The 20542-nt window shown below is 43.5% G+C and overlaps 1 protein-coding gene across 7 annotated transcripts in view; it reads right to left on the reverse strand.

Annotated features, from left to right (window-relative positions):
- The window catches only part of AKAP13 (A-kinase anchoring protein 13), a 1053268-nt gene that overhangs the window by 107636 nt on the left and 925090 nt on the right, over window positions 1-20542 (reverse strand). For all 7 annotated transcript variants that reach the window (XM_069222739.1, XM_069222736.1, XM_069222738.1 and 4 more), the window contains one exon: window positions 11356-11432. In XM_069222739.1, coding sequence (XP_069078840.1) covers window positions 11356-11432 — 77 coding nt within the window. The remainder of the gene's footprint in view (window positions 1-11355; window positions 11433-20542) is intronic.

Here is a 20542-nt window from a genome sequence, read left to right on the forward strand (position 1 = left end):
ATCTATGACTACCACCACATCAAAGTAGCAAACTTCCATCTTTACCACCAAAATGGCAAACTTTCCCCTTCACCACTAGGCACTGAAAAATAAAGCTGATTTTGCCTGCTTCTCTTTTAAAAACTGCCTATCACACACTCATTTTTGTCACGCAATTTCAGTTTTGTGGGTGTCTCTCATTCTGCCCTTCTACCTCTTAAATATCTCTTGCATTGGAAAGTCAAGACTTCACATCACACCAAACTTAATTAAGTTATACTGGCTTCCAACAGAGGCAATATTAAAATGTAAGCTGGGATTCATAGCCTACGAAGCAGTACACTCTAATTAACCTCCTTACCTGACTAGACTCTTTAATCTATCTGGGGGTATGTGAGTCCTCACAATCAAACACAAACTTCTACTGAAAATTCCCAATTCCCCACTCCAACAGTCTTTCAATAGAGGCAAAACTCTCTCTTTGAACTCTCTTCCTGTGGCCCATCACAACCAAACCTATCCTTCGGTCCTTCCACTACCACCTAATGACCCATCTCCTCAGAATGCATCTGACTCAATTATTTACCCATGGCTGTGCTTGTGTCCTTATGCCCTGTCTCCTTGTATCCACTGATTTCAGCCCACCCAGATCCCTAATGCCTATCTGTCCAGCCTCTTCTTCCATCCTGTGTCTTCTCCCTCCACCGACCTTTCCCATATTCTTTTTGCATCCTTCTCCTCTCCCGAAACGCAGCTGATCTTGATCTGTCGCCCTACATTTCGCACCATTCTACTCCCTCTTTTGCCATCCTCTTCCACCTCCCCCCTCCTATGCCCTTTGCCTCTCAGACCTGTACCCTTCTCCTGGTCGCCTCCTTACATGTGTCTTGTGCAACCCGTATACCAGTTTCCGCCTCCTCTTCCAATCTCCCTCTAGTTCCTCATTCTCCTGTGTAGGAAAATGCCACTGTTGGCATGGTTACCACCTAACCTTTTGCTGATTCTAGTTATGATTTAAAGTGTGCTGGGACCCTGCTAACCAGGCCCCAGCACCAGTGTTCTTTCCCTACACTGTTCCTTTGTCTGCACAATTGGCACAGCCTGGCACACAGATAAGTCCCATGTAAATGGTACCCCTGGTATAAAGGGCCCTGTGGCCAGGGAAGGTCACTAAGGGCTGCAGCATGTATTATGCCACCCTGGGGACCCCTCACTCAGCACATGCACACTGCCTCACAGCTTGTGTGTGCTGGTGGGGAGAAAAAGACTAAGTCGACATGGCACTCCCCTCAGAGTGCCATGCCCACAACCCACTGCCTGTGGCACAGGTAAGTCACCCCTCTAGCAGGCCTTACAGCCCTAAGGCAGAGTGCACTATACCATAGGTGAGGGCATAGCTGCATGAGCACTATGCCCCTACAGTGTCTAAGCCAATTCTTAAACATTGTAAGTGCAGGGTAGCCATGAAGAGTAAATGGTCTGGGAGTTTGTCAAACAAGAACTCCACAGGTCCATAATGGCTACATTGAATACTGGGAAGTTTGGTATCAAACTTCTCAGCATTATAAATCCAAACTGATGCCAGTGTGGGATTTACTGAGAAATGCACACAGAGGCCATCTTCGAGATGCCCCCTGTATACCAGTTCTGCCAGCCTGCCACATCCAGACGGTTTTCTAGCCACATGGGGTGAGTGCCTTTGTGCACTCTGTGGCCAGGAACAAAGCCTGCACAGGGTGGAGGTGCTTCACACCTCCCCCTGCAGGAACTGTAACACCTGACGGTGAGCCTCAAAGGCTCAAGCCTGGTGTTATAGCGCCCCAGGGCACTCCAGGTAGTGGAGATGCCCACCCCCCGGACACAACCCCCACTTTTGGCGGCAAGTCCAGAGGAGATAATGAGAAAAACAAGGAGGAGTCACCCTCCAGCCAGGACAGCCCCTAAGGTGTCCTGAGCTGAGGTGACCCCTGCCTTAGGAAATACTCCTCTTGTTTTGGAGGATTCCCCCCAATAGGATTAGAGATGAACCCCCTGCCCACAGGGAGGAGGCACAAAGAGGGTGTAGCCACCCTCAAGGAGAGTAGCCATTGGCTACTGCCCCCAGACCTAAACACACTCTAAATTGAGTATTTAAGGGCGACCCTGAACCCAGGAAACCAGATTCCTTACGACCTACAACAAGAAGGACGACTGCTGACCTGAAAGCCCCGCAGAGACGACGGAGACAACAACCAACTTTGGCCCAAGCCCTACCAGCCTGTCTCCAGACTCAAAGAACCTGCACAGCGACGCATCCAGCGGGCCAGAGACCTCTGAGGACGCAGAGGACTGCCCTGCAACCAAAAGACCATAAAACTCCTGTGGAAAGCGGCTCTGTCCAAACATCTTTAAAGGGACTCCAGTCTCACTCCGGAAGCGTGAGTCCCCAACACTCTGCACCCAACGCCCCCTGCTCGTGTCCAGAAGAACCATCACTGCAGAGGACCCCCAGGCGACTCCAACGACGTGGACACCCTGAGACGACCTTCCTGCACCCCCACAGTGATGCCTGCAGAAACAGAATCCAGAGGCTCCCCCTGACCGTGACTGCCCGGTAACATAGAACCCAACGCCTGGAAGAAGAACTGCACCTGCAGCCCCCAGGCCAGAGAGAAACCAACTACCAGTGCAGGAGTGACCATCAGGCAGTCCTCATCCTTGCCCAGTTGGTGGTTGGCCCGAGAAGCCCCCCTGTGCCCTGCCTGCATCGCCAGAGTGACCCCCGGTCTCTCCATTGATATCAATCTTAAAACCCGACACCTACTTCGCACACTGCACCCAGCTGCCCCTGTGCCGCTGAGGGTGTATTTTATGTGCCTGTTTGTGACTCCCCCCCCTGTGCTCTACAAAACACCCCTGGTCTGCTCCCCAAAGACACAGGTACTTACCTGCTGGCAGACTGGAACTGGAGCACCCCTAGTTTCCATAGGCGCCTATGGTATTTGAGCCCTACTTTGACCTCTGCACCTGACCAGCCCTGTGTTGCTGGTGCTGGGTGTTTGGGGTTAACGTGAACCCCCAACGGTGGGCTGCCTATGCCCCGGAGACTGAACTTGTAAGTGCTTTACTTATCTGATAAACCAACTTGTACTTACCTCCCCCAGGAACTGTTGATTTTTGTGTGTGTTCTCATTTATTGCCTGTGTGTGTACAACAAATGCTTAACACTACCCTCTGATAAGCCTAACTGCGCGACCACACTACCACAAATAGAGCATTAGTATTATCTATTATTGCCACTATCAACCTCTAGGGGGGACCTCTGTGCACACTATCTCTCACTGTGAGATAATATATACAGAGCCAACTTCCTACATCCTGTTCCTCTATGTTGACTGGTATTTAGAAAGTAGGATGTGTATATCTAAGTTTTTACAATCCCTGGCAATGAAAGTCGTCCAAAGTCATTTTTCACTTTCACAAGGCTCGCTCTCCCATAGGTTAATACTGATTTACACTATTATCTTTCATAAGTGCTAAATTCAAATTGGGCATACTTAGAAAAATAGTTAAATGACTCATTTGTATGGTAATCTAACTTAACAGTTGAGTTGGAATTTATATTACTATTTTGGAAATTACACTTTGAGAAAGTTGGCATTTTCCTGCCTAAAAACCAAAAGGCTTTCCTGCTAGTGACCAGCTGTCCCTTAATATGGATAGCGCCCGGTAATGAGATGTGTATTGCTCCCAGACAGTGGACAAAGGGCTCTGAATGTGGAGAGAAGGACATATCAGTTGCCAGTAAGGCTTGGTGGGGCTATGCCCAGAGCCTTCCTGAATTTCAAAGGGCTACTTAAGTGGGTAGCACAATAAGTTCTGCAGGCCCACTAGTAGCAAGGGGTATGTGGTATATAATTTTACTAGCGACATATGAGTAAATTAAATGTGCCAATCAGGTGTAAGCCACATTTTACCATGTTTAGGGAGTGTGTACACAAGTACTTTAGAAGTGGTAAAGTGCAGAGAGTCCTAAGGCCAACAAAAACATATTCAGAAAAACAGGAGGGCTGAAGGCAAAAAGTCTGGGGGAAGACCACTCTAAGGCTGACAGGTCTGCCTGCCATCCCTTCCATACTAGCTGAAAGGTGGGAGTTACCCAACCTCCAGGGAGTTCTCATCACTATTGCAAAAGTGCCTGGACAGACCATCAGCATTGGAGTAGTCTGACTTAGGATGGTGTTGCACTGTAAAGTCCATTCCCTGTAGGGAGGTGGACCAGTTTGGGGTTCTCTTCCCTCATTTGCATGAGTATCTGAAGGGCCTTTAAAAACCAGGAAGTGAGTCACAAACAGGTATGGTCTAAGATTCTTCAGTGCCCAGACCACAGCAAAGGCTTTCCTTTCAATAGCATTCCACCTCTGTTCCCTGGGGAGTAATCTTCTACTGATGAAGGCTACGGGTTGGTCTAGGTGCTCCTCATTCAACTGTGATAACACAGCCCCTTAGTCATGCCCCCTCAGTTAAGACAATCCGTCAGGATCCTGAAGTGAGGTCAAATGTGCTCAGGAACTTGGCAGCCCTCAAACTGCTATTAGCTTATCAGCTCAGGGGATGGGCTTGCATCAATTTTGGTCACTAGGTTGAACCCCCTGTAGTTAACACAGAACTTGAGTTTGGGGCAGTGCCTGGTCACTGACATATGAAGCTCACACCTATGCCTGTCTCCTCTTTCTCTATTCAGGTTGGCACCCCACCCAGTTTGACTGGAGGAACTAAGGACAGGCTCAGTTAGGCTAGCCCACCACCCACAGGCTAATACTGGGCATAAAAATTGACTTTACAGACATCTCCTCCGGATACTCCTGGACATGTCAGGAATCAGAAGAAGGGCTGCACTGCTGTGTGAAGAACCTGAATGAAAACCAGACCCCCTTGCTTTGAACTCAAGACCCCACAAGTTACTCCATGGATCAGATGACTGACTCCCGTTGAGCCTGGAAACAACAAGCTTCCAGCATCCTCTCTCTCTCTGCAACTGCCCAGCAGAACCAATTTGACAGTATCTGGCCCTGGACCCTGCTGAAGCGAGCTATAGTCCCTAAGTGCTAATCCCCAGTCCTGGGCCCATAGCTGGTGTTAAGAAAAGAATCCTCCTGTCCCCAAACTGTAAGTAGTGGGACTTAGAAAATTTTGCCAACTTTCTGTAGGAGAACTGATGGAGACCGGGATCACTATTGGAGACACAGCCATCGAATTGCCAGCTGGCGTCAGCTTGCTGGTCTGCCCCGCTAAAAGACAGCTGACTTCTAGAAATGTTTCCAATTCTGAACTTAGAAACTTGGAAGGCTTCATCAGGGCAGACACCAAACAGCATTCAATCAATGCCATAACTATCCCAGGCACGGACTTAGCCGTCTAGGAACTTTTCAACTTTTGTTGACAACCACGTAGAGACAGCACTCTTCAGCAACCCACCATCATCGAGGCCCGTTTTGGATCCAGCTTGTAGTTTAACCTATCGACGACCACCTTTTCTCCAGTTTCTAAGCCAGAAGGTACATTTTACACTGGAACTAACCTGGTCCTTGTATCTGACCCAGGCAGTATGGCAGTGCGAATTCTTTGAAAGTACTGACATTTCTAAAGGCCATCAATGGATAAATCAACTTAAGTGTTGGACATTGGTTTGCGGTTTTTTTAAAATGTTTTGTCAGGGTGTATTGCAAGTGTGCCACTTGAACTATGAAATTTTTTATTGCCTGCACAACCAAAATGGTGTTCTACAACACGTTCTTTAGTTACTTAGAACACTGCTTCCCACGAGGTTAGATATTTTCCCAGATTAGTAACATGAAGGACTGATCGGTCGCCATGGGACTGCAACATTCAGGTAACTTGAGGGGTATCTTAACTACATTATCTGTGTCCATCAGAACAGGTTTGCTCTCAAATCTCTGATTCTATAAGATGTGAGAAACCTATGTTCAGGCCCACTGGAATTATGGGATTCTGTGGCTCCTGCTTTTCCGAAGATGTATATGCCACATCTGCAACATAATCCATTATGTGCTGCATAATCTGCAGATTTTATTAAGAAAACAAATTCAAATGCATTAAAAGTTACTAAAATGCAGTGATGTGTTGCTGCACCCTTTTCACTAGTTGACCGGTCAACTTTCATATGCCTGTTGCATTATTGGAGTGTTAAATTATTATTACTGGGTTAGAACATCTGCACAGTCAATTCTAATATATGTAAAATAAAAAGGCAAAATGATGAAGTAATACTATCCCAATATGTGCTGCCCTTTATTTGCAGCATAGTTTAGTCAAGATTGCAGAATAACTTGCTTCTCCCTTGTTCCAATAATTTCAGTACCTTGTCTATGGTTCTGTATAAGAGCGTAGCCTTTAACATTTCTGTATTTTACTTAATTGGTTTGGTATCCAAAGCATGACCCTGAATGGTTTCTGTCACTTAGGGCATAGCTTAGCTTTTATACACTTGGCCCTGGAAGACTTCTGTAGCCTTTGGGAGAGTTCAGCTGTCTGAAACCTAAGAACTGCATGACTTCACAAACCTGAGAGACAACTCTCCTGATAAAGGTCTTAGTCTGTAAGGTCATTACACCTGGGAGAAAGCTTTCCTTTCATACATTTTAACCTGTAGCATATCTGTAACCAAGTATAGCTCTGTACGGTTGCGCAACCTGAAACGTAACTTTGCTCTCATACACCTGAAAATGTAAGGGCTCTCTAAGGATAGTTCAATTGCTCCAGGCCAAAACCTGCAACATTTTTGAAATCATGAGGTACTGTTTCCAATAGAAGCATGAGCCTGTCAGAGCAATGTGATGTGAAAGATAGTTCTGCTGTCAGAGGCACAAGCTTTTACAATCTGCGAAATTGCAGCTTTACTGGCAGATAACTGACTGTAAGATTTCTACAACCTGAGTGACCGCTAGTTGTCATAGGCCTGATCATAACTGTTGGGCTTGTCCCTTTAAGTAGGGTCATCCCCAAACGTTTTGCCTTGACCCTCCTGTTTTCTGGGCATGCTTTTATTGGCCTTTAGTACTCTGAACACTTTACCACTGCAACCCAGTGCTAAAGCGCTTCTGCTCTAACCTAAATACATGGTAACATTGGCTTATACCCAATTGGCATATTTAATTTACTTATACGTCCCTAGTAAAGTGGTACTACATGTGCAATGACCTGTAAATTAAATAGTACTAGTGGGCCTGCAGCACTGCTTGTCCCATCCATTTAAATGGGTTTTTAAACATGTCTCCGACTTGCCTGTGCAGTCAATGTGGGCAGTTTTAAACTGCCACTTACATCTGGCAAAATAAACCTTTTGCCAGCCCTAAATGTTCCTTTTTAATATACATAAGTCACCATTAGGGTGGGCCTTAAACAGTCCGGAGGGAAGGGAGCAGTTTATTTAATAAGTTGGACATGTGTGTTTAAGTTTTACATGTCCTGGTAGTGAAAAACTCTTAAATTTGTTTTTTTACTACTGCAAGGCCTATCTCTCCCATATGATAAAATTGGATTACCTTATTACATTTATTAAGTGATAACTTTAAATTGGGAGCAGGTAGGAATATCAAGCCTGGTGGCTAAAGAATCATAACATAAAACCCTCTTTAATGGTAAGGTCGAATTTTAAGTCACAATTCTGAAAATGACACTTTTAGAAAGTTGGCACAGTTTTATCCCAACCATTTTGTGCCTGCAGCCTGTATCATGGGTGGTCACAACTAGGTCTTTGTGTATTGCTCCCAGACAGTGAGACAAAGGGGGAATAAGTGTTGGCAGGAGCGGCCATCCCTGACTTGATGAGGAGGAAGAGCAGTCACCTGCCACATTTGTATATCACAAAGGCTTTGTGCCTAACAAAGGGTTTGACAGTGGTCCTTTGTGCCACCAGACAGGCTCTGGCCAGGGCAGGGAGGCAGGAAATTCAAAACACCTCTGGGGGTGGAAACCTCCAGAACCTTATCCTACTTCTTAGCTGACACCAGGTATAAAGATTGGACCCTCAAACTCAACTCCTCAGTACACCTCTGGAGCTGTGAAATACTCAGAAGGACTGCTGTGTTGCTCTGCAAGAAGGACTACTAATCTGTTGTCCTGCTGGCCTGCTGCCTCGGCAAAACGAACTGGACCTCCATCTTGATCCCAGAAGGCTCCAAGGGCTAGCTGGCTGGCCTCCTGATCTGAGTCTCAAAGACAGGCTCCAACCATATTGAAACCAGCACTTGGACTCTACTTGCTGTGAGTCCTGCCCTCCAAGTTGCGCCAACCCCAGTTCTGGACCCTGGGAAGCCAGTTTTAAGGTGCTCTGCCACCCAGCTGTGTCCCTGCAGGGAAGAACTGACGCAGTGTGATGCTTCTCCTCGCAGTTCTGCTTCGTAGCAGTCACTGCATGATGCATCCCCAAGGCAGGCCCTAGCATTGCAGCTTCCTCGGAAGAGCTGCTGGATGACACATCTTCTATGCAGGTCTTGGCACCAGAAGCACCTTGTTGATGGGCCCTTGACGACGCAGGACTCTGCATCACAACCCTGCAACCCCTCAGAATCAATACCAGGAAACTTATGCTCGACACAGGATCTTGCAACACTCCGCAACCCAGGATTTTAGGTACTTTGTCAGCGAGTCTAATTAGTCCGTGTCCGGCCCATGCTCCTCGGGGTGAGCATGAACTTGGGACTTTGTCCAGGTCTGGCACGACCAGATAACCACAGTTGGTGCTTTGTGCTTCTAGGTACTGTTTTTACCTAAAACTTTGAAACTGAATATCTCTGGTTCTACTGATCGGAGTTTTGCTGTTTTGGTCTCAAATAATGTATTATATTTTGCTCTATTTTACTAAATTGGCGTATGATTTTTCTTGTGTTGTGTTTTCACATTATTACTGTTTGAAGTGCTGCATAAATACTTTACACATTGGCTCTAAGTTGAGCCTGACTGTTTTGTGCCAAGCTACCAGAGGATTAAGCACTGGCTAACTGGTTTCACCCCCTTCAACTAGTCACCGAGGTCCAAAAAATAACCTAAGGTTTATACAAGATATCAAAATTCTGAGTCTTTAAAATCAGTATAATGTGAGATAATTCTTCTTTATAATACTTTTGCCTACAAGGAATACCTCTGAAACCTGAAGGATAAATTGCTGCCTGAAGCATGATGTACCTGTGTAACACGTGGGAGAATTCTGCTACCTGAAATCAGATCCTGTACACTTTGTATTCCAAGTGACTGTTCTCAAGATTGAGCTTATCCGGTCACGGTAAAAAGAGGTGTTGCTGCTTGAGTTTTAAAGATATGTAAACTAAGGAATATCTTTATTTCCCAAAGCCTGAAACTGTGAGATCAGTGTAACCATATGGATAGTTCCTCTGTATGAGACCTTCCCCAATAAGGTATTTGTAAGTTTACATACAGAATAAGAAGCATGAAAGGCGAGTAACATATGGGATATCTCTGAAGTCAGAAGTAAGAACCAGCATAATCAGTGTAACTGAAAGGTTCAACTCTGAGAGCAGAATCTATAAGAGCTGCCTAATCTGAGCGACTGTTGAACAATCCTGTATGTGTGTATCCAAAGGGTTAGTTTTACTTACCAAAGGCTAAGCTTGTGAGATCTGTGTAACCTGATTATAACTGGATTGATAGATCTTTGGTGTTAGAGCACAATCTGTAAGAACTCTAATCTGAGAAATAGGTTTATTGTTCACAGCATGACAGATCTGTAATATTAGATTGCTAAAGTCTGGGCTTTACATGTAACTTAAGAGGCAGCTCTAATGTCTGAACCTATAAGATATCTGTAGAGATCACTGCCTGTGAGGTTATGTAGCCTGAGGTTATGTAGCCTGTAGGATAGTTTCGCTGCGTGTATTAAGATATTTTTGACATGTGGGACTGCACTTAAATCTTAAAGTTATTTTCATTAACATAGGTGATGGATATGCCCACTGAAGGTAAAGCCGTTAACATCTGTGTTAACACAACTAACTCTAAAATTACAACCCCTTCGGGGATGGGAACAAGAGACCTGACGCATGCATGCCATTATGGTAACCTTCTTTCTTAAGGACCTTCAAAATCCTTGCCTGCACATATCTGCCCTACAACCATTATGTACACTACAGTGTAAGGTTTTTATTAGATGGGTATTAACTTACTGAAAGCAAAATAATTGTAGCTAAGCACATCCACAACACATCACTATAACCAAAAGGCCCCTCTGAGGTGCAAGCCTTCCAAACAAACATACACAACTTTGACTGAGAAAGGTTTACAGCTCAAACGTTAAGATAAAATGTTCCTGAAAAAGCTGAATTATGACCCTCCTTTTTCTAAAACGAATTTAATAATATATAAGGACTAAGCAGCTGCATTTATAGGCTTTTTCTCTGTGTGACTGGGCTGCCACTCAAGTCTATTTTCTATGTCTATGTGATATCTATCCCTAATTAGAACTGCCACATTTAAACCCAGAAGTGTAAGTGTAAAGAAAATAAGTGCAAACGCAATTAATGCATGCTCCTATGTGGTCACCTATTACGAGGTGAGCACAATTAGTGCTCACTTCTGGGTTTACAAGGACAGCACTACCAGATTGTAGTGGCAACTACCAATGGAAATTGTACGTGAGGGCTAATATGCATAAAATATGTGCAAATACTGTCTGCGAATGATATATCCAATTTTTTGCACACAGGTACTAATCAGTTGCAAGAACCCACTCAGAATGTTGTTTTTGCAGTTAAGCACTCTAAATAGAGGGTCCCAAAATATGGCTGGGCCCAGGGCACCATAAATCTTTAGGTTGGTTCTGCCTGTATAGACAGGGTGGTAGCATCTTATTTTTCATAAACTCCACATAGTGTAAATGTTTCTAAAGACAGGAAATAGAAACTGACGCTGTATCCTTCTTCTGTTAGCATGGCCTAACAGTGCTAATGGCACTTCGGTTGGGAGCTATATTATGGGTGGCAGTGATCTTGTCATAGCATTTAGGTGTTGACGTGCTTATTTTGCTTATCCTTTGCCTAGTATGTTACTTTTTTTTTTTAAAAGATTCAAAAAGATAAATATGTTTGCATTTAGGTGTTCTCTTAAGCAGAAGCAAGCAAGAAGGACAAAACAGAATCACTGCCATAGGCTATATAGGTAATTTTGAGACACAGTAATTTCACTAAATCCTAGCAACTTTTAAAAACTTTATTTTTCCTTGAGAATCTGTGGTCGGAATGTTGAAAACAAACTGATGTTTTCAGCCACAGTATCGTTCTCGGTCTAGCGTCTTAAAAGCTGGACCAGTTTGAGTTACAAACAAATCAGGTACAAACTCATGAAATGAAAAAACAATCTTACCAATGAGGCAAACACATATTTCTGATCTTTCTCTTGAAGAAATACTAGAGTGTCGGAAAGGAGAACAGCCTGAGCCTCTGCAAAAAAAAAAAAAAAAAAATCAAATTTTTGTATCAGTGTGTCTTTGTATTTATTATGGCTACAAAAATACACGTCTAAATAAAAAATGCTAATATTTATTTTAGACAGATCACAATGATCTTCATCATTGCAAGTTTCCCATTGTAATCACAATCACAAAACACGTTCACAAAAAATATAAAATATTTTTCCACCGATGAACAGGAGTATAGATATTGAGACCTCCCAATACAATATTTCAATACAAAAATCTTTCACCAAATACAGCCTGATTGGTTTACATTTTGTGGTGGATACATGGCGTAGTAATTATAATGTCTAAGACCAAATTAACTTGCATGAAACAAGGTAAATGCTTGCCAGCTGATCGATTTTAGCATAAGAATATGCTTGGGAATGTCGATCATAGCAATACTAAATGTAACACACTAGGTGGAAATCTGAACTGGTTCTTTTAGAATGAAAGTGTGTTATTTCGATATTCTTTTCAATAATCTAACAAAGAACCTAGAACTGCCTTGCTTCCACAAGCAAACAAAAAACTTTCTCTCAAGTAAACTACAATATAAGACACCTAATGTTACATTAATGTGCAAAGTGAAAATACATGCGCAGCTGCACAAGCCTTCTGGTAAAAAGCTTTAATTACAATATAAATCCTCATCGGGGGTCAACCCACCTCAGACATGACTGATCCTCACCCAGTGATTCATCAGGATAACACTCCTTCATATTTTATGAGTCAAAGTGGAGTGAATGAAGTAAAGTATTTAACGTTTTCCAATTAACATAGGGTGCAATTACTAAAGAATATGGGGGCAACGTTATAAAGTCATACATTTTCCTTCCATAGGAATACATCTGGTGCACATTTAAGACTGTTCTGGAATCCTGAAAGTGTTCGGTGTGTGCTCCTAGAAAAGCATGGCAGTTATTGTCCTGAGGTGTACACATGCACAATGTTTAGAAATGAGAATTTTCAGCAGGTGGAAATCTCTGTATATGGAAATGCATTGCCAATGTGTCAGCCCTTACATTTATGTATTTTTCTCTAGAATGGAAATATTTTTACTAATGGATATTCTTGATACATGACACACTAGCAAGGTATGTGGTATTGCTTCTAGATTGCACCAGATACACACTTACTCTTGCCCTTTTCAGGGCCAGAAACTACAAGTAACTTGCAATCCAGGAATAGCCACAATTCTAACGTTAAAACTATGTTTGCAAACAGTGAATTTCCACATAAGTGGCAAGATTTCCATATTCACAAATGTAACTTGATCACGGAATAATGGCCAAATCAGATTCTGATAATTATAATTTTACGTTTCTGAGCACTTATTGAAGCACGTGCACACCCGAATTCAATTTAGGATTGCAATCACTTTGTGAATCAGGGCCTATATAAGTAAAACCAAAAAGTCTGAGATTTTTAAACACTTATACAGATTGTATAATGATAAAACCTCTCCTGGGTTGTACCACTTAGGGCATTCCTAAACTATTTGGAAACTTTAGCTCGGATCCCAAGAGGAACAAACACTTATTAAAAAAAATAGTTGTACTCCTCAAAAAAGTTTAGATCAGTTTGTATTAGTGTGGATGTACTATGAAAACTCCAGATAACTCCTTCAGATTGTATAAGTGAGGATGAGCATGCATATATACACAACTAATAAAGCAGTATAATTATGTAATTCTGTGCAAAAAAAAACATAAACTCTATTATAATAAATATTATAATGCTTTAGTTTTATAAGTATAAAATAGGCACATACAAAAAATAAATGCCAGGGTCAGGAGGCCACTAAACCTTGCTCCACTCATTGCCACTGCCAATTACAGTAACAACACAGCTACTAACAATCACACTCTTTTAAGTGTGACAATTCAAACTATTCCAACCCCCTAAAACTACAAGAATGGCTTGGGTGGCATATAGTAGTCATTTGAAATGTATAGTGAATTCATTTCTTGAGTGAGTGGTGAGTTATTTCTTGGCTGATGCCTAAATGTCAACAGAACAGTGTTCTGCCAGCACTCTAAAATGGAACACAGGTGCCTCCACAGCAATCAAAAGTGGATACGTACTCAGACCCCACGCTTGGCACTGTATACATTTTACTACGTATATTTTCATGATTTTCTGATACCACACATTTCTCAGATGGCCTAAAACGTTGCAAAACCTGCAACAGTAACAATTTATTAACGCTTTCATAGGAAACTAACTAAATTGAAGGTTCTCTAAACTGCACCATGAATTAAATAAGTGCAATGTTTAAAATGCTAACATTAAAAGACATAAAGAAAAGTTACTTGTCATATAGTATGTATCCGTGATCTTTGTAGTACATAGCAGGTATTACTCTTACATGCATTCCAAGCTCAAAACTAAGGCCAAGATATTTTTCATGCACTGGGTCCCATATGTTGAAAACATAGTAACAGACACAGGTTCACATTTTCAGTCCACTACTATATTAGTTGTCTGTGGATATTTGTTTTGAGAAGAGGAGGTAAAAAGACTACTCCACAAAATCCTTCACAACTATACCAATATCTACATAAAAATGCTTTAAAACGGTGCACAAATGCATAGACAGCAGATGATAAAAACAGAAAGATAACAGAAGAATGCTGTACTGTGTGACCTCGAACTTTATGGATGGACTCAAGTCAATGTTCGATTCACTTTAAAATGGGCACTTAAGTCCTTTAGGCTACATAGGTTTTGTCCATAGGACACAGTCTGTTCACAGTATGTGAATATACGACTTTATCAGTGTTGTTTATCATTGATCGAATAGAGACTTATTCAAGTTTCATCTTGGACTGAATCACTTCAAAGGATGGTTTAATGATACCTGTTTCTTTTAACCCCTTCGCTGCCAGGCCTTTTCCCCCTCAGGTGGCGAGCCTTTTTTTGGGCTATTTGTGGTAGTTCGCACTTAGGCCCTTATAACTTTTTGTCCACATAAGCTACCCACCCCAAATTTGCATCCTTTTTTACCAACATCCTAGGGATTCTAGAGGTACCCATAGTTTGAGGGTTCCCCTGAAGAGACCAAGACATTAGCCAAAATACAGCTAACATACAGCAAAAAAATTATAAAAAATAATAATAAAAAAGGGAAAAAAGTGCTGTAGAAGAAAGCATGTGGTTTTTCCCCTGCAATTGGCATCAACAAAGGGTCTGCAATGCTAAAATCACCATCTTCCCAGCTTTCAGAAACAGGCAAACGTGAATCAGAAAACCACATTTTTCAACACAATTTTGGCATTTCACTGGGACATACCCTATTTTTACTATTGTTTTGTGCTTTCAGTCTCCTTCCAGTTAGTAAAAGATATGGGTGTGAAACCAATGCTGGATCCCGGACAGCTAAACATTTTTGAAAAGTAGACATAATTCTGAATTCAGCAAGGGGTCATTTGTGTAGATCCCTCAAGGTTTTCCTACAGAAAGTAACAGCTAAAATAAAAAGAATACTGAAAATGAGGTGAAAAAAGAGCAGTTTCTGTCCACGTTTTCTTTTATAACTTTTTCCAGCTATGGCAGATTTTTTAAAGCAATATACAGGGAGTGCAGAATTATTAGGCAAATGAGTATTTTGACCACATCATCCTCTTTATGCATGTTGTCTTACTCCAAGCTGTATAGGCTCGAAAGCCTACTACCAATTAAGCATATTAGGTGATGTGCATCTCTGTAATGAGAAGGGGTGTGGTCTAATGACATCAACACCCTATATCAGGTGTGCATAATTATTAGGCAACTTCCTTTCCTTTGGCAAAATGGGTCACAAGAAGGACTTGACAGGCTCCGAAAAGTCAAAAATAGTGAGATATCTTGCAGAGGGATGCAGCACTCTTAAAATTGCAAAGCTTCTGAAGCGTGATCATCGAACAATCAAGCGTTTCATTCAAAATAGTCAACAGGGTCGCAAGAAGCGTGTGGAAAAACCAAGGCGCAAAATAACTGCCCATGAACTGAGAAAAGTCAAGCGTGCAGCTGCCACGATGCCCCTTGCCACCAGTTTGGCCATATTTCAGAGCTGCAACATCACTGGAGTGCCCAAAAGCACAAGGTGTGCAATACTCAGAGACATGGCCAAGGTAAGAAAGGCTGAAAGACGACCACCACTGAACAAGACACACAAGCTGAAACGTCAAGACTGGGCCAATAAATATCTCAAGACTGATTTTTCTAAGGTTTTATGCACTGATGAAATGAGAGTGAGTCTTGATGGGCCAGATGGATGGGCCCGTGGCTGGATTGGTAAAGGGCAGAGAGCTCCAGTCCGACTCAGACGCCAGCAAGGTGGAGGTGGAGTACTGGTTTGGGCTGGTATCATCAAAGATGAGCTTGTGGGGCCTTTTCGGGTTGAGGATGGAGTCAAGCTCAACTCCCAGTCCTACTGCCAGTTCCTGGAAGACACCTTCTTCAAGCAGTGGTACAGGAAGAAGTCTGCATCCTTCAAGAAAAACATGATTTTCATGCAGGACAATGCTCCATCACACGCGTCCAAGTACTCCACAGCGTGGCTGGCAAGAAAGGGTATAAAAGAAGGAAATCTAATGACATGGCCTCCTTGTTCACCTGATCTGAACCCCATTGAGAACCTGTGGTCCATCATCAAATGTGAGATTTACAAGGAGGGAAAACAGTACACCTCTCTGAACAGTGTCTGGGAGGCTGTGGTTGCTGCTGCACGCAATGTTGATGGTGAACAGATCAAAACACTGACAGAATCCATGGATGGCAGGCTTTTGAGTGTCCTTGCAAAGAAAGGTGGCTATATTGGTCACTGATTTGTTTTTGTTTTGTTTTTGAATGTCAGAAATGTATATTTGTGAATGTTGAGATGTTATATTGGTTTCACTGGTAATAATAAATAATTGAAATGGGTATATATATTTTTTTTGTTAAGTTGCCTAATAATTATGCACAGTAATAGTCACCTGCACACACAGATATCCCCCTAACATAGCTAAAACTAAAAACAAACTAAAAACTACTTCCAAAAATATTCAGCTTTGATATTAATGAGTTTTTTGGGTTCATTGAGAACATGGTTGTTGTTCAATAATAAAATTAATCCTCAAAAATACAACTTGCCTAATAATTCTGCACTCCCTGTACTGTTATGTCTGCTGAATTATTCTGGTTGCAGGTTCATCAAGAACCTTAGGTACCCAGAGCCAATAAATGAGCTGCACTTTGCAATGGGTTTTCATTGCATACCGGGTATACAGCAATTCATTTGGTCAAATATAAAGAGTGAAAAATAGGTATCAGGGAAACCTTTTTTATTTCCAAAATCAGCACAAGATAAGGTGTTGAGAAGCAGTGGTAATTTGCAAGTCTCTGAATTCCGGGTTCCCCATATAGCACGTGAATTACAGGGCATTTCTCAAATAGACTTCTTTTTTACACACTGTCTTACATTGTAGAGAAAGACAAGGGGCAATAACACTTGCTCGTCTGTTCTGTGTTCCCCCAAATCTCCCAATAAAAATGGTGCCTCACTTGTGTGGGTTGGACTAGTACCCACGACAGGAAACGCAACATGCGCATATCACATTTTTACATTGAAATCTGGCGTGTTTTTTGGAAAGTGCCTAGCTGTGGATTTTGGCCTTTAGCTCAGCCGGCACCTAGGGAAACCTAGCAAACCTGGGTTAAAACTAGACACCTAGGGGAATCCAGGATGGGGGGGACTTGTGGGGCTCTCACCAGGTTCTGTTACCTAGAATCCTTTACAAACCTCAAACCTGGCAAAAAAAAACACTTTCCTCACATTTCAGTGACTAAGTTCTGGAATCTGAGAGGTGCCACACATTTCCTTCCACCCAGCATTCCCCCAAGTCTCCCAATAAAAACGGTACCCCACTTGTGAGGGCAGGCCCAGCACCCGCAACAGGAAATGCTCCAAAACACTAGGTGGACACATCAAAATTATCAATTACAAAACTACCTGTTTTTGAAGGGAGGGGGGTGGAAGCCTGCGTCTCTGGTCCTGGGCTCAGCAGCCATCTAGGGAATCCTACCAAACCTAGACAATCCAGAAAACTAGCCACCTGAGGGCATCCAGGGAGGTGTGACTTGGGGGAATTCTCCAGTGTTTTCTTACCCAGATCCCTCAGCAAACCACAAATTTAGCTTAAAAAAATAAATCACATTTTACACACATTTCTAAGTGGGATCACCCTACCAGCACAAATTTCCTACCACCCAATGTTCTTATCAGTCTCCCAATAAAAATGATACCTCACTTGTGTAGGTGGGCCAAATGCCTGTGACTGGAAAGAGCGAAAAACAAGTTGAAATTGAGGGGGAACCAAAGCGGGCCAAAAAGGGCAGTTTGAAAAAAAGTTTTTAGGCTAACAACTGGGGCAGAATTGTTATTGGAAAAGATGTGACAATGCTAGGTGGTAGGAATTCTGTGGAGTCCTGCAGATTCCAGAAGGTTCCATCACAAAAATGTGTGGAAAATGTGTGATTTCAAGCAAAGTTGGAGATTTGCAGGGCATTGTGGGTAAGAAAATGGTGCGGGTGCATGTGAAACACACCACCCTGGATTCACCCAGATGTTTAGTTTTCAGATATGTCTCGGTCTCATACATTTTTCTAGATGGCAGTGTCCTAAAGTCCAAAAAGCGCAGCCCTTACCATTCCAAGTGGGACAACTGAGAGAGTTAGCCAAGATCTCATGGCCCAAATGTAAAATTAAAACCTAAAATAATGAAATCTCCTCTTGCTTACAGTTGGGATAAGATATTTTAGTGTGTGTGTGTGTGTGTGTGTGTATGGGGGGGGAGGGTGCTGAAAGACTGTTACCCCCTTCAGTTGGGGTGGGGGCATAACCATGCCCATACTGGTTGATAGCCACCAACCCACTATTTTTTTTGTAATTACCTGGTATCTAGTAGGCTTTCTCCAAACAAAACACACACACACCAATCCCTGGTACCTAAGTTTAAGTAATAGAATTAGGCCGATCTGCCCCCAAGGGGGGCGGAAATTGCCTAAAATAAAATTGCCCCCCAGGGGAGCAACCCTTGCCTGAAGAATCACTTCCCTTCTGTGAAATTGGCGCAAAAAAAAAAAAACTGGAGTCTAGTGGTTTGCGGCCTCCTTGGGTGCAGATTGGCCTAACAAAACATAGGCCGATCTGCTCCCAAGGGGAAGTAGGGGGGTGCAGAAATGGCCTAAAATAAAATGCTCCCCCCCTCCCCACCCCCAGGGAGGAGCGACCATTCCCTAAGGGCTAAGGGGTCACTCCCCTTGCGTGAAATTGTAGAAACAAAAAGAAATCTCTGGTGTCTAGTTGTAGGAAGTTGGCTCTTTATATACTATCTCAAAGTAAGAGATAATGTGCAATGAGTCCAAGGGTTCCCATTAGAGGTAAGATAGTGGCAAAATTAGATAATTCTGAAGCTCTATTTTGTGGTAGTGTGGTCGAGCAGTGGGCTTATCAGAGGGTAGTGTTAAGCATTTGTTGTACACACACAGGCAATAAATGAGAAACATACACTCAAAGAATTAACTCCAGGCCAATAGTTTTTATACAGAAAAATATATTTTCTTTATTTACTTTTGAACCACAAGTTCAAGATTTGAAGTAAATACATAAAATGCAAGGTACTCCACACAGGTAAGTTAGGAACTTTGAATTTGAGCAATAACATATACAGTTTTTGTTAAAATTTCAATAAGCTATTTTAAAGTAGACAGTGCAAAAAAATCAACAGTTCCTGGGAGAGTTAAGTATTGGTTAGATTGTGAGGTAAGTAAGACACTTACAAGTCTCAGTTCCTGGGCATAGGCAGCCCACCGCTGGGGGTTCAATGCAACCCCAAAGTTACTACACCAGCAGCTCAGGGCTGGTCAGGTGCAGAGGTCAAAGAGGTGCCCAAAACACATAGGCGCCTATGGAGAACAGAGGTGCTCCGGTTCCAGTCTGCCAGCAGGTAAGTACCCACGTCCTCGGGGGGCAGACCAGGGGGGTTTTGTAGAGCACGGGGTGGGGAGGGACAAGTAGGCACACAAAACACACCCTCAGCGGCACAGGAGCGGCCGGGTGCAGTGTGCAAAGCAGGCATCGGATTTTGTATTGGATTCAATGGAGGGACCCGGGGGTCACTCTATCGGTGCAGGCATGAAACAGGGGGGCTTCTCGGGCCGGCCACCACCTGGGCTAGGCAGAGGGTCACCTGGGGGTCACTCCTGCACTGAGGTTCAGTTCCTTCTGGTCCTGGGGGCTGTGGGTGCAGTGCTTGTTCCAGGCGTTGGGTCCCTTGTTACAGGCAGTCGTGGTCAGGGGGAGCCTCTGGACTCTCTCTGCAGGCGTCGCTGTGGGGGCCCATGGGGCGTCTTGGGCTACTCACGGGTCGCAGTCACCTGGGAGTCCTCCCTGTGGTGTTGGTTCTCTGGATCTCAAGCATGGGGCGTCAGGTGCAGGGGGAAGAGTGAGGTCTTTCAAAGTTGCAATATTGTTGCTGTTTCTTGAGCAGAGCCGCTACTCACAGGAGTTTCTTGGTCCTTAGGTTCAAAGCAGTCCTCTCAGGCTTCAGAGGTCACTGGTCCCTCTTGGATGAGTCGCTGTTGCAGTTTTTCGAGTCAGGAGACAGGCCGGTAGGGCTGGGGCCAAAGCAGTTGTTGTCTTCCGTCGTCTCTGCAGGGCTTGCAGGTCAGCAGTCCTTCTTAGTCCAGGTTGTAGTAATCTGATTTCCTGGGTACTTGGGTGCCCCTAAATACTAAACTTAGGGGGTGTGTTTTGGTCTGGGAGGGCAGTAGCCAATGGCTACTGTCCTGGAGGGTGGCTACACACTCTTTGTGCCTCCCCCCTGAAGGGAGAGGGGCACATCCCTAATCCTATTGGGGGAATCCTCCAAACTTAAGATGGAGGATTTCTAAAGGCAGGGGTCACCTCAGCTCAGGCCACCTTAGGGGCTGTCCTGACTGGTGGGTGACTCCTCCTCGTTTTTCTAATGATCTCCTCCAGCCTTGCCGCCAAAAGTGGGGGCAGTGGCCAGAGGGGCGGGCATCTCCACTAGCTGGGATGCCCTGTGGAGCTGTAACAAAAGGGGTGAG

The sequence above is a fragment of the Pleurodeles waltl genome, chromosome 3_1 (assembly GCF_031143425.1).
Source record: "Pleurodeles waltl isolate 20211129_DDA chromosome 3_1, aPleWal1.hap1.20221129, whole genome shotgun sequence".
NCBI classification, from domain to species: domain Eukaryota; kingdom Metazoa; phylum Chordata; class Amphibia; order Caudata; family Salamandridae; genus Pleurodeles; species Pleurodeles waltl.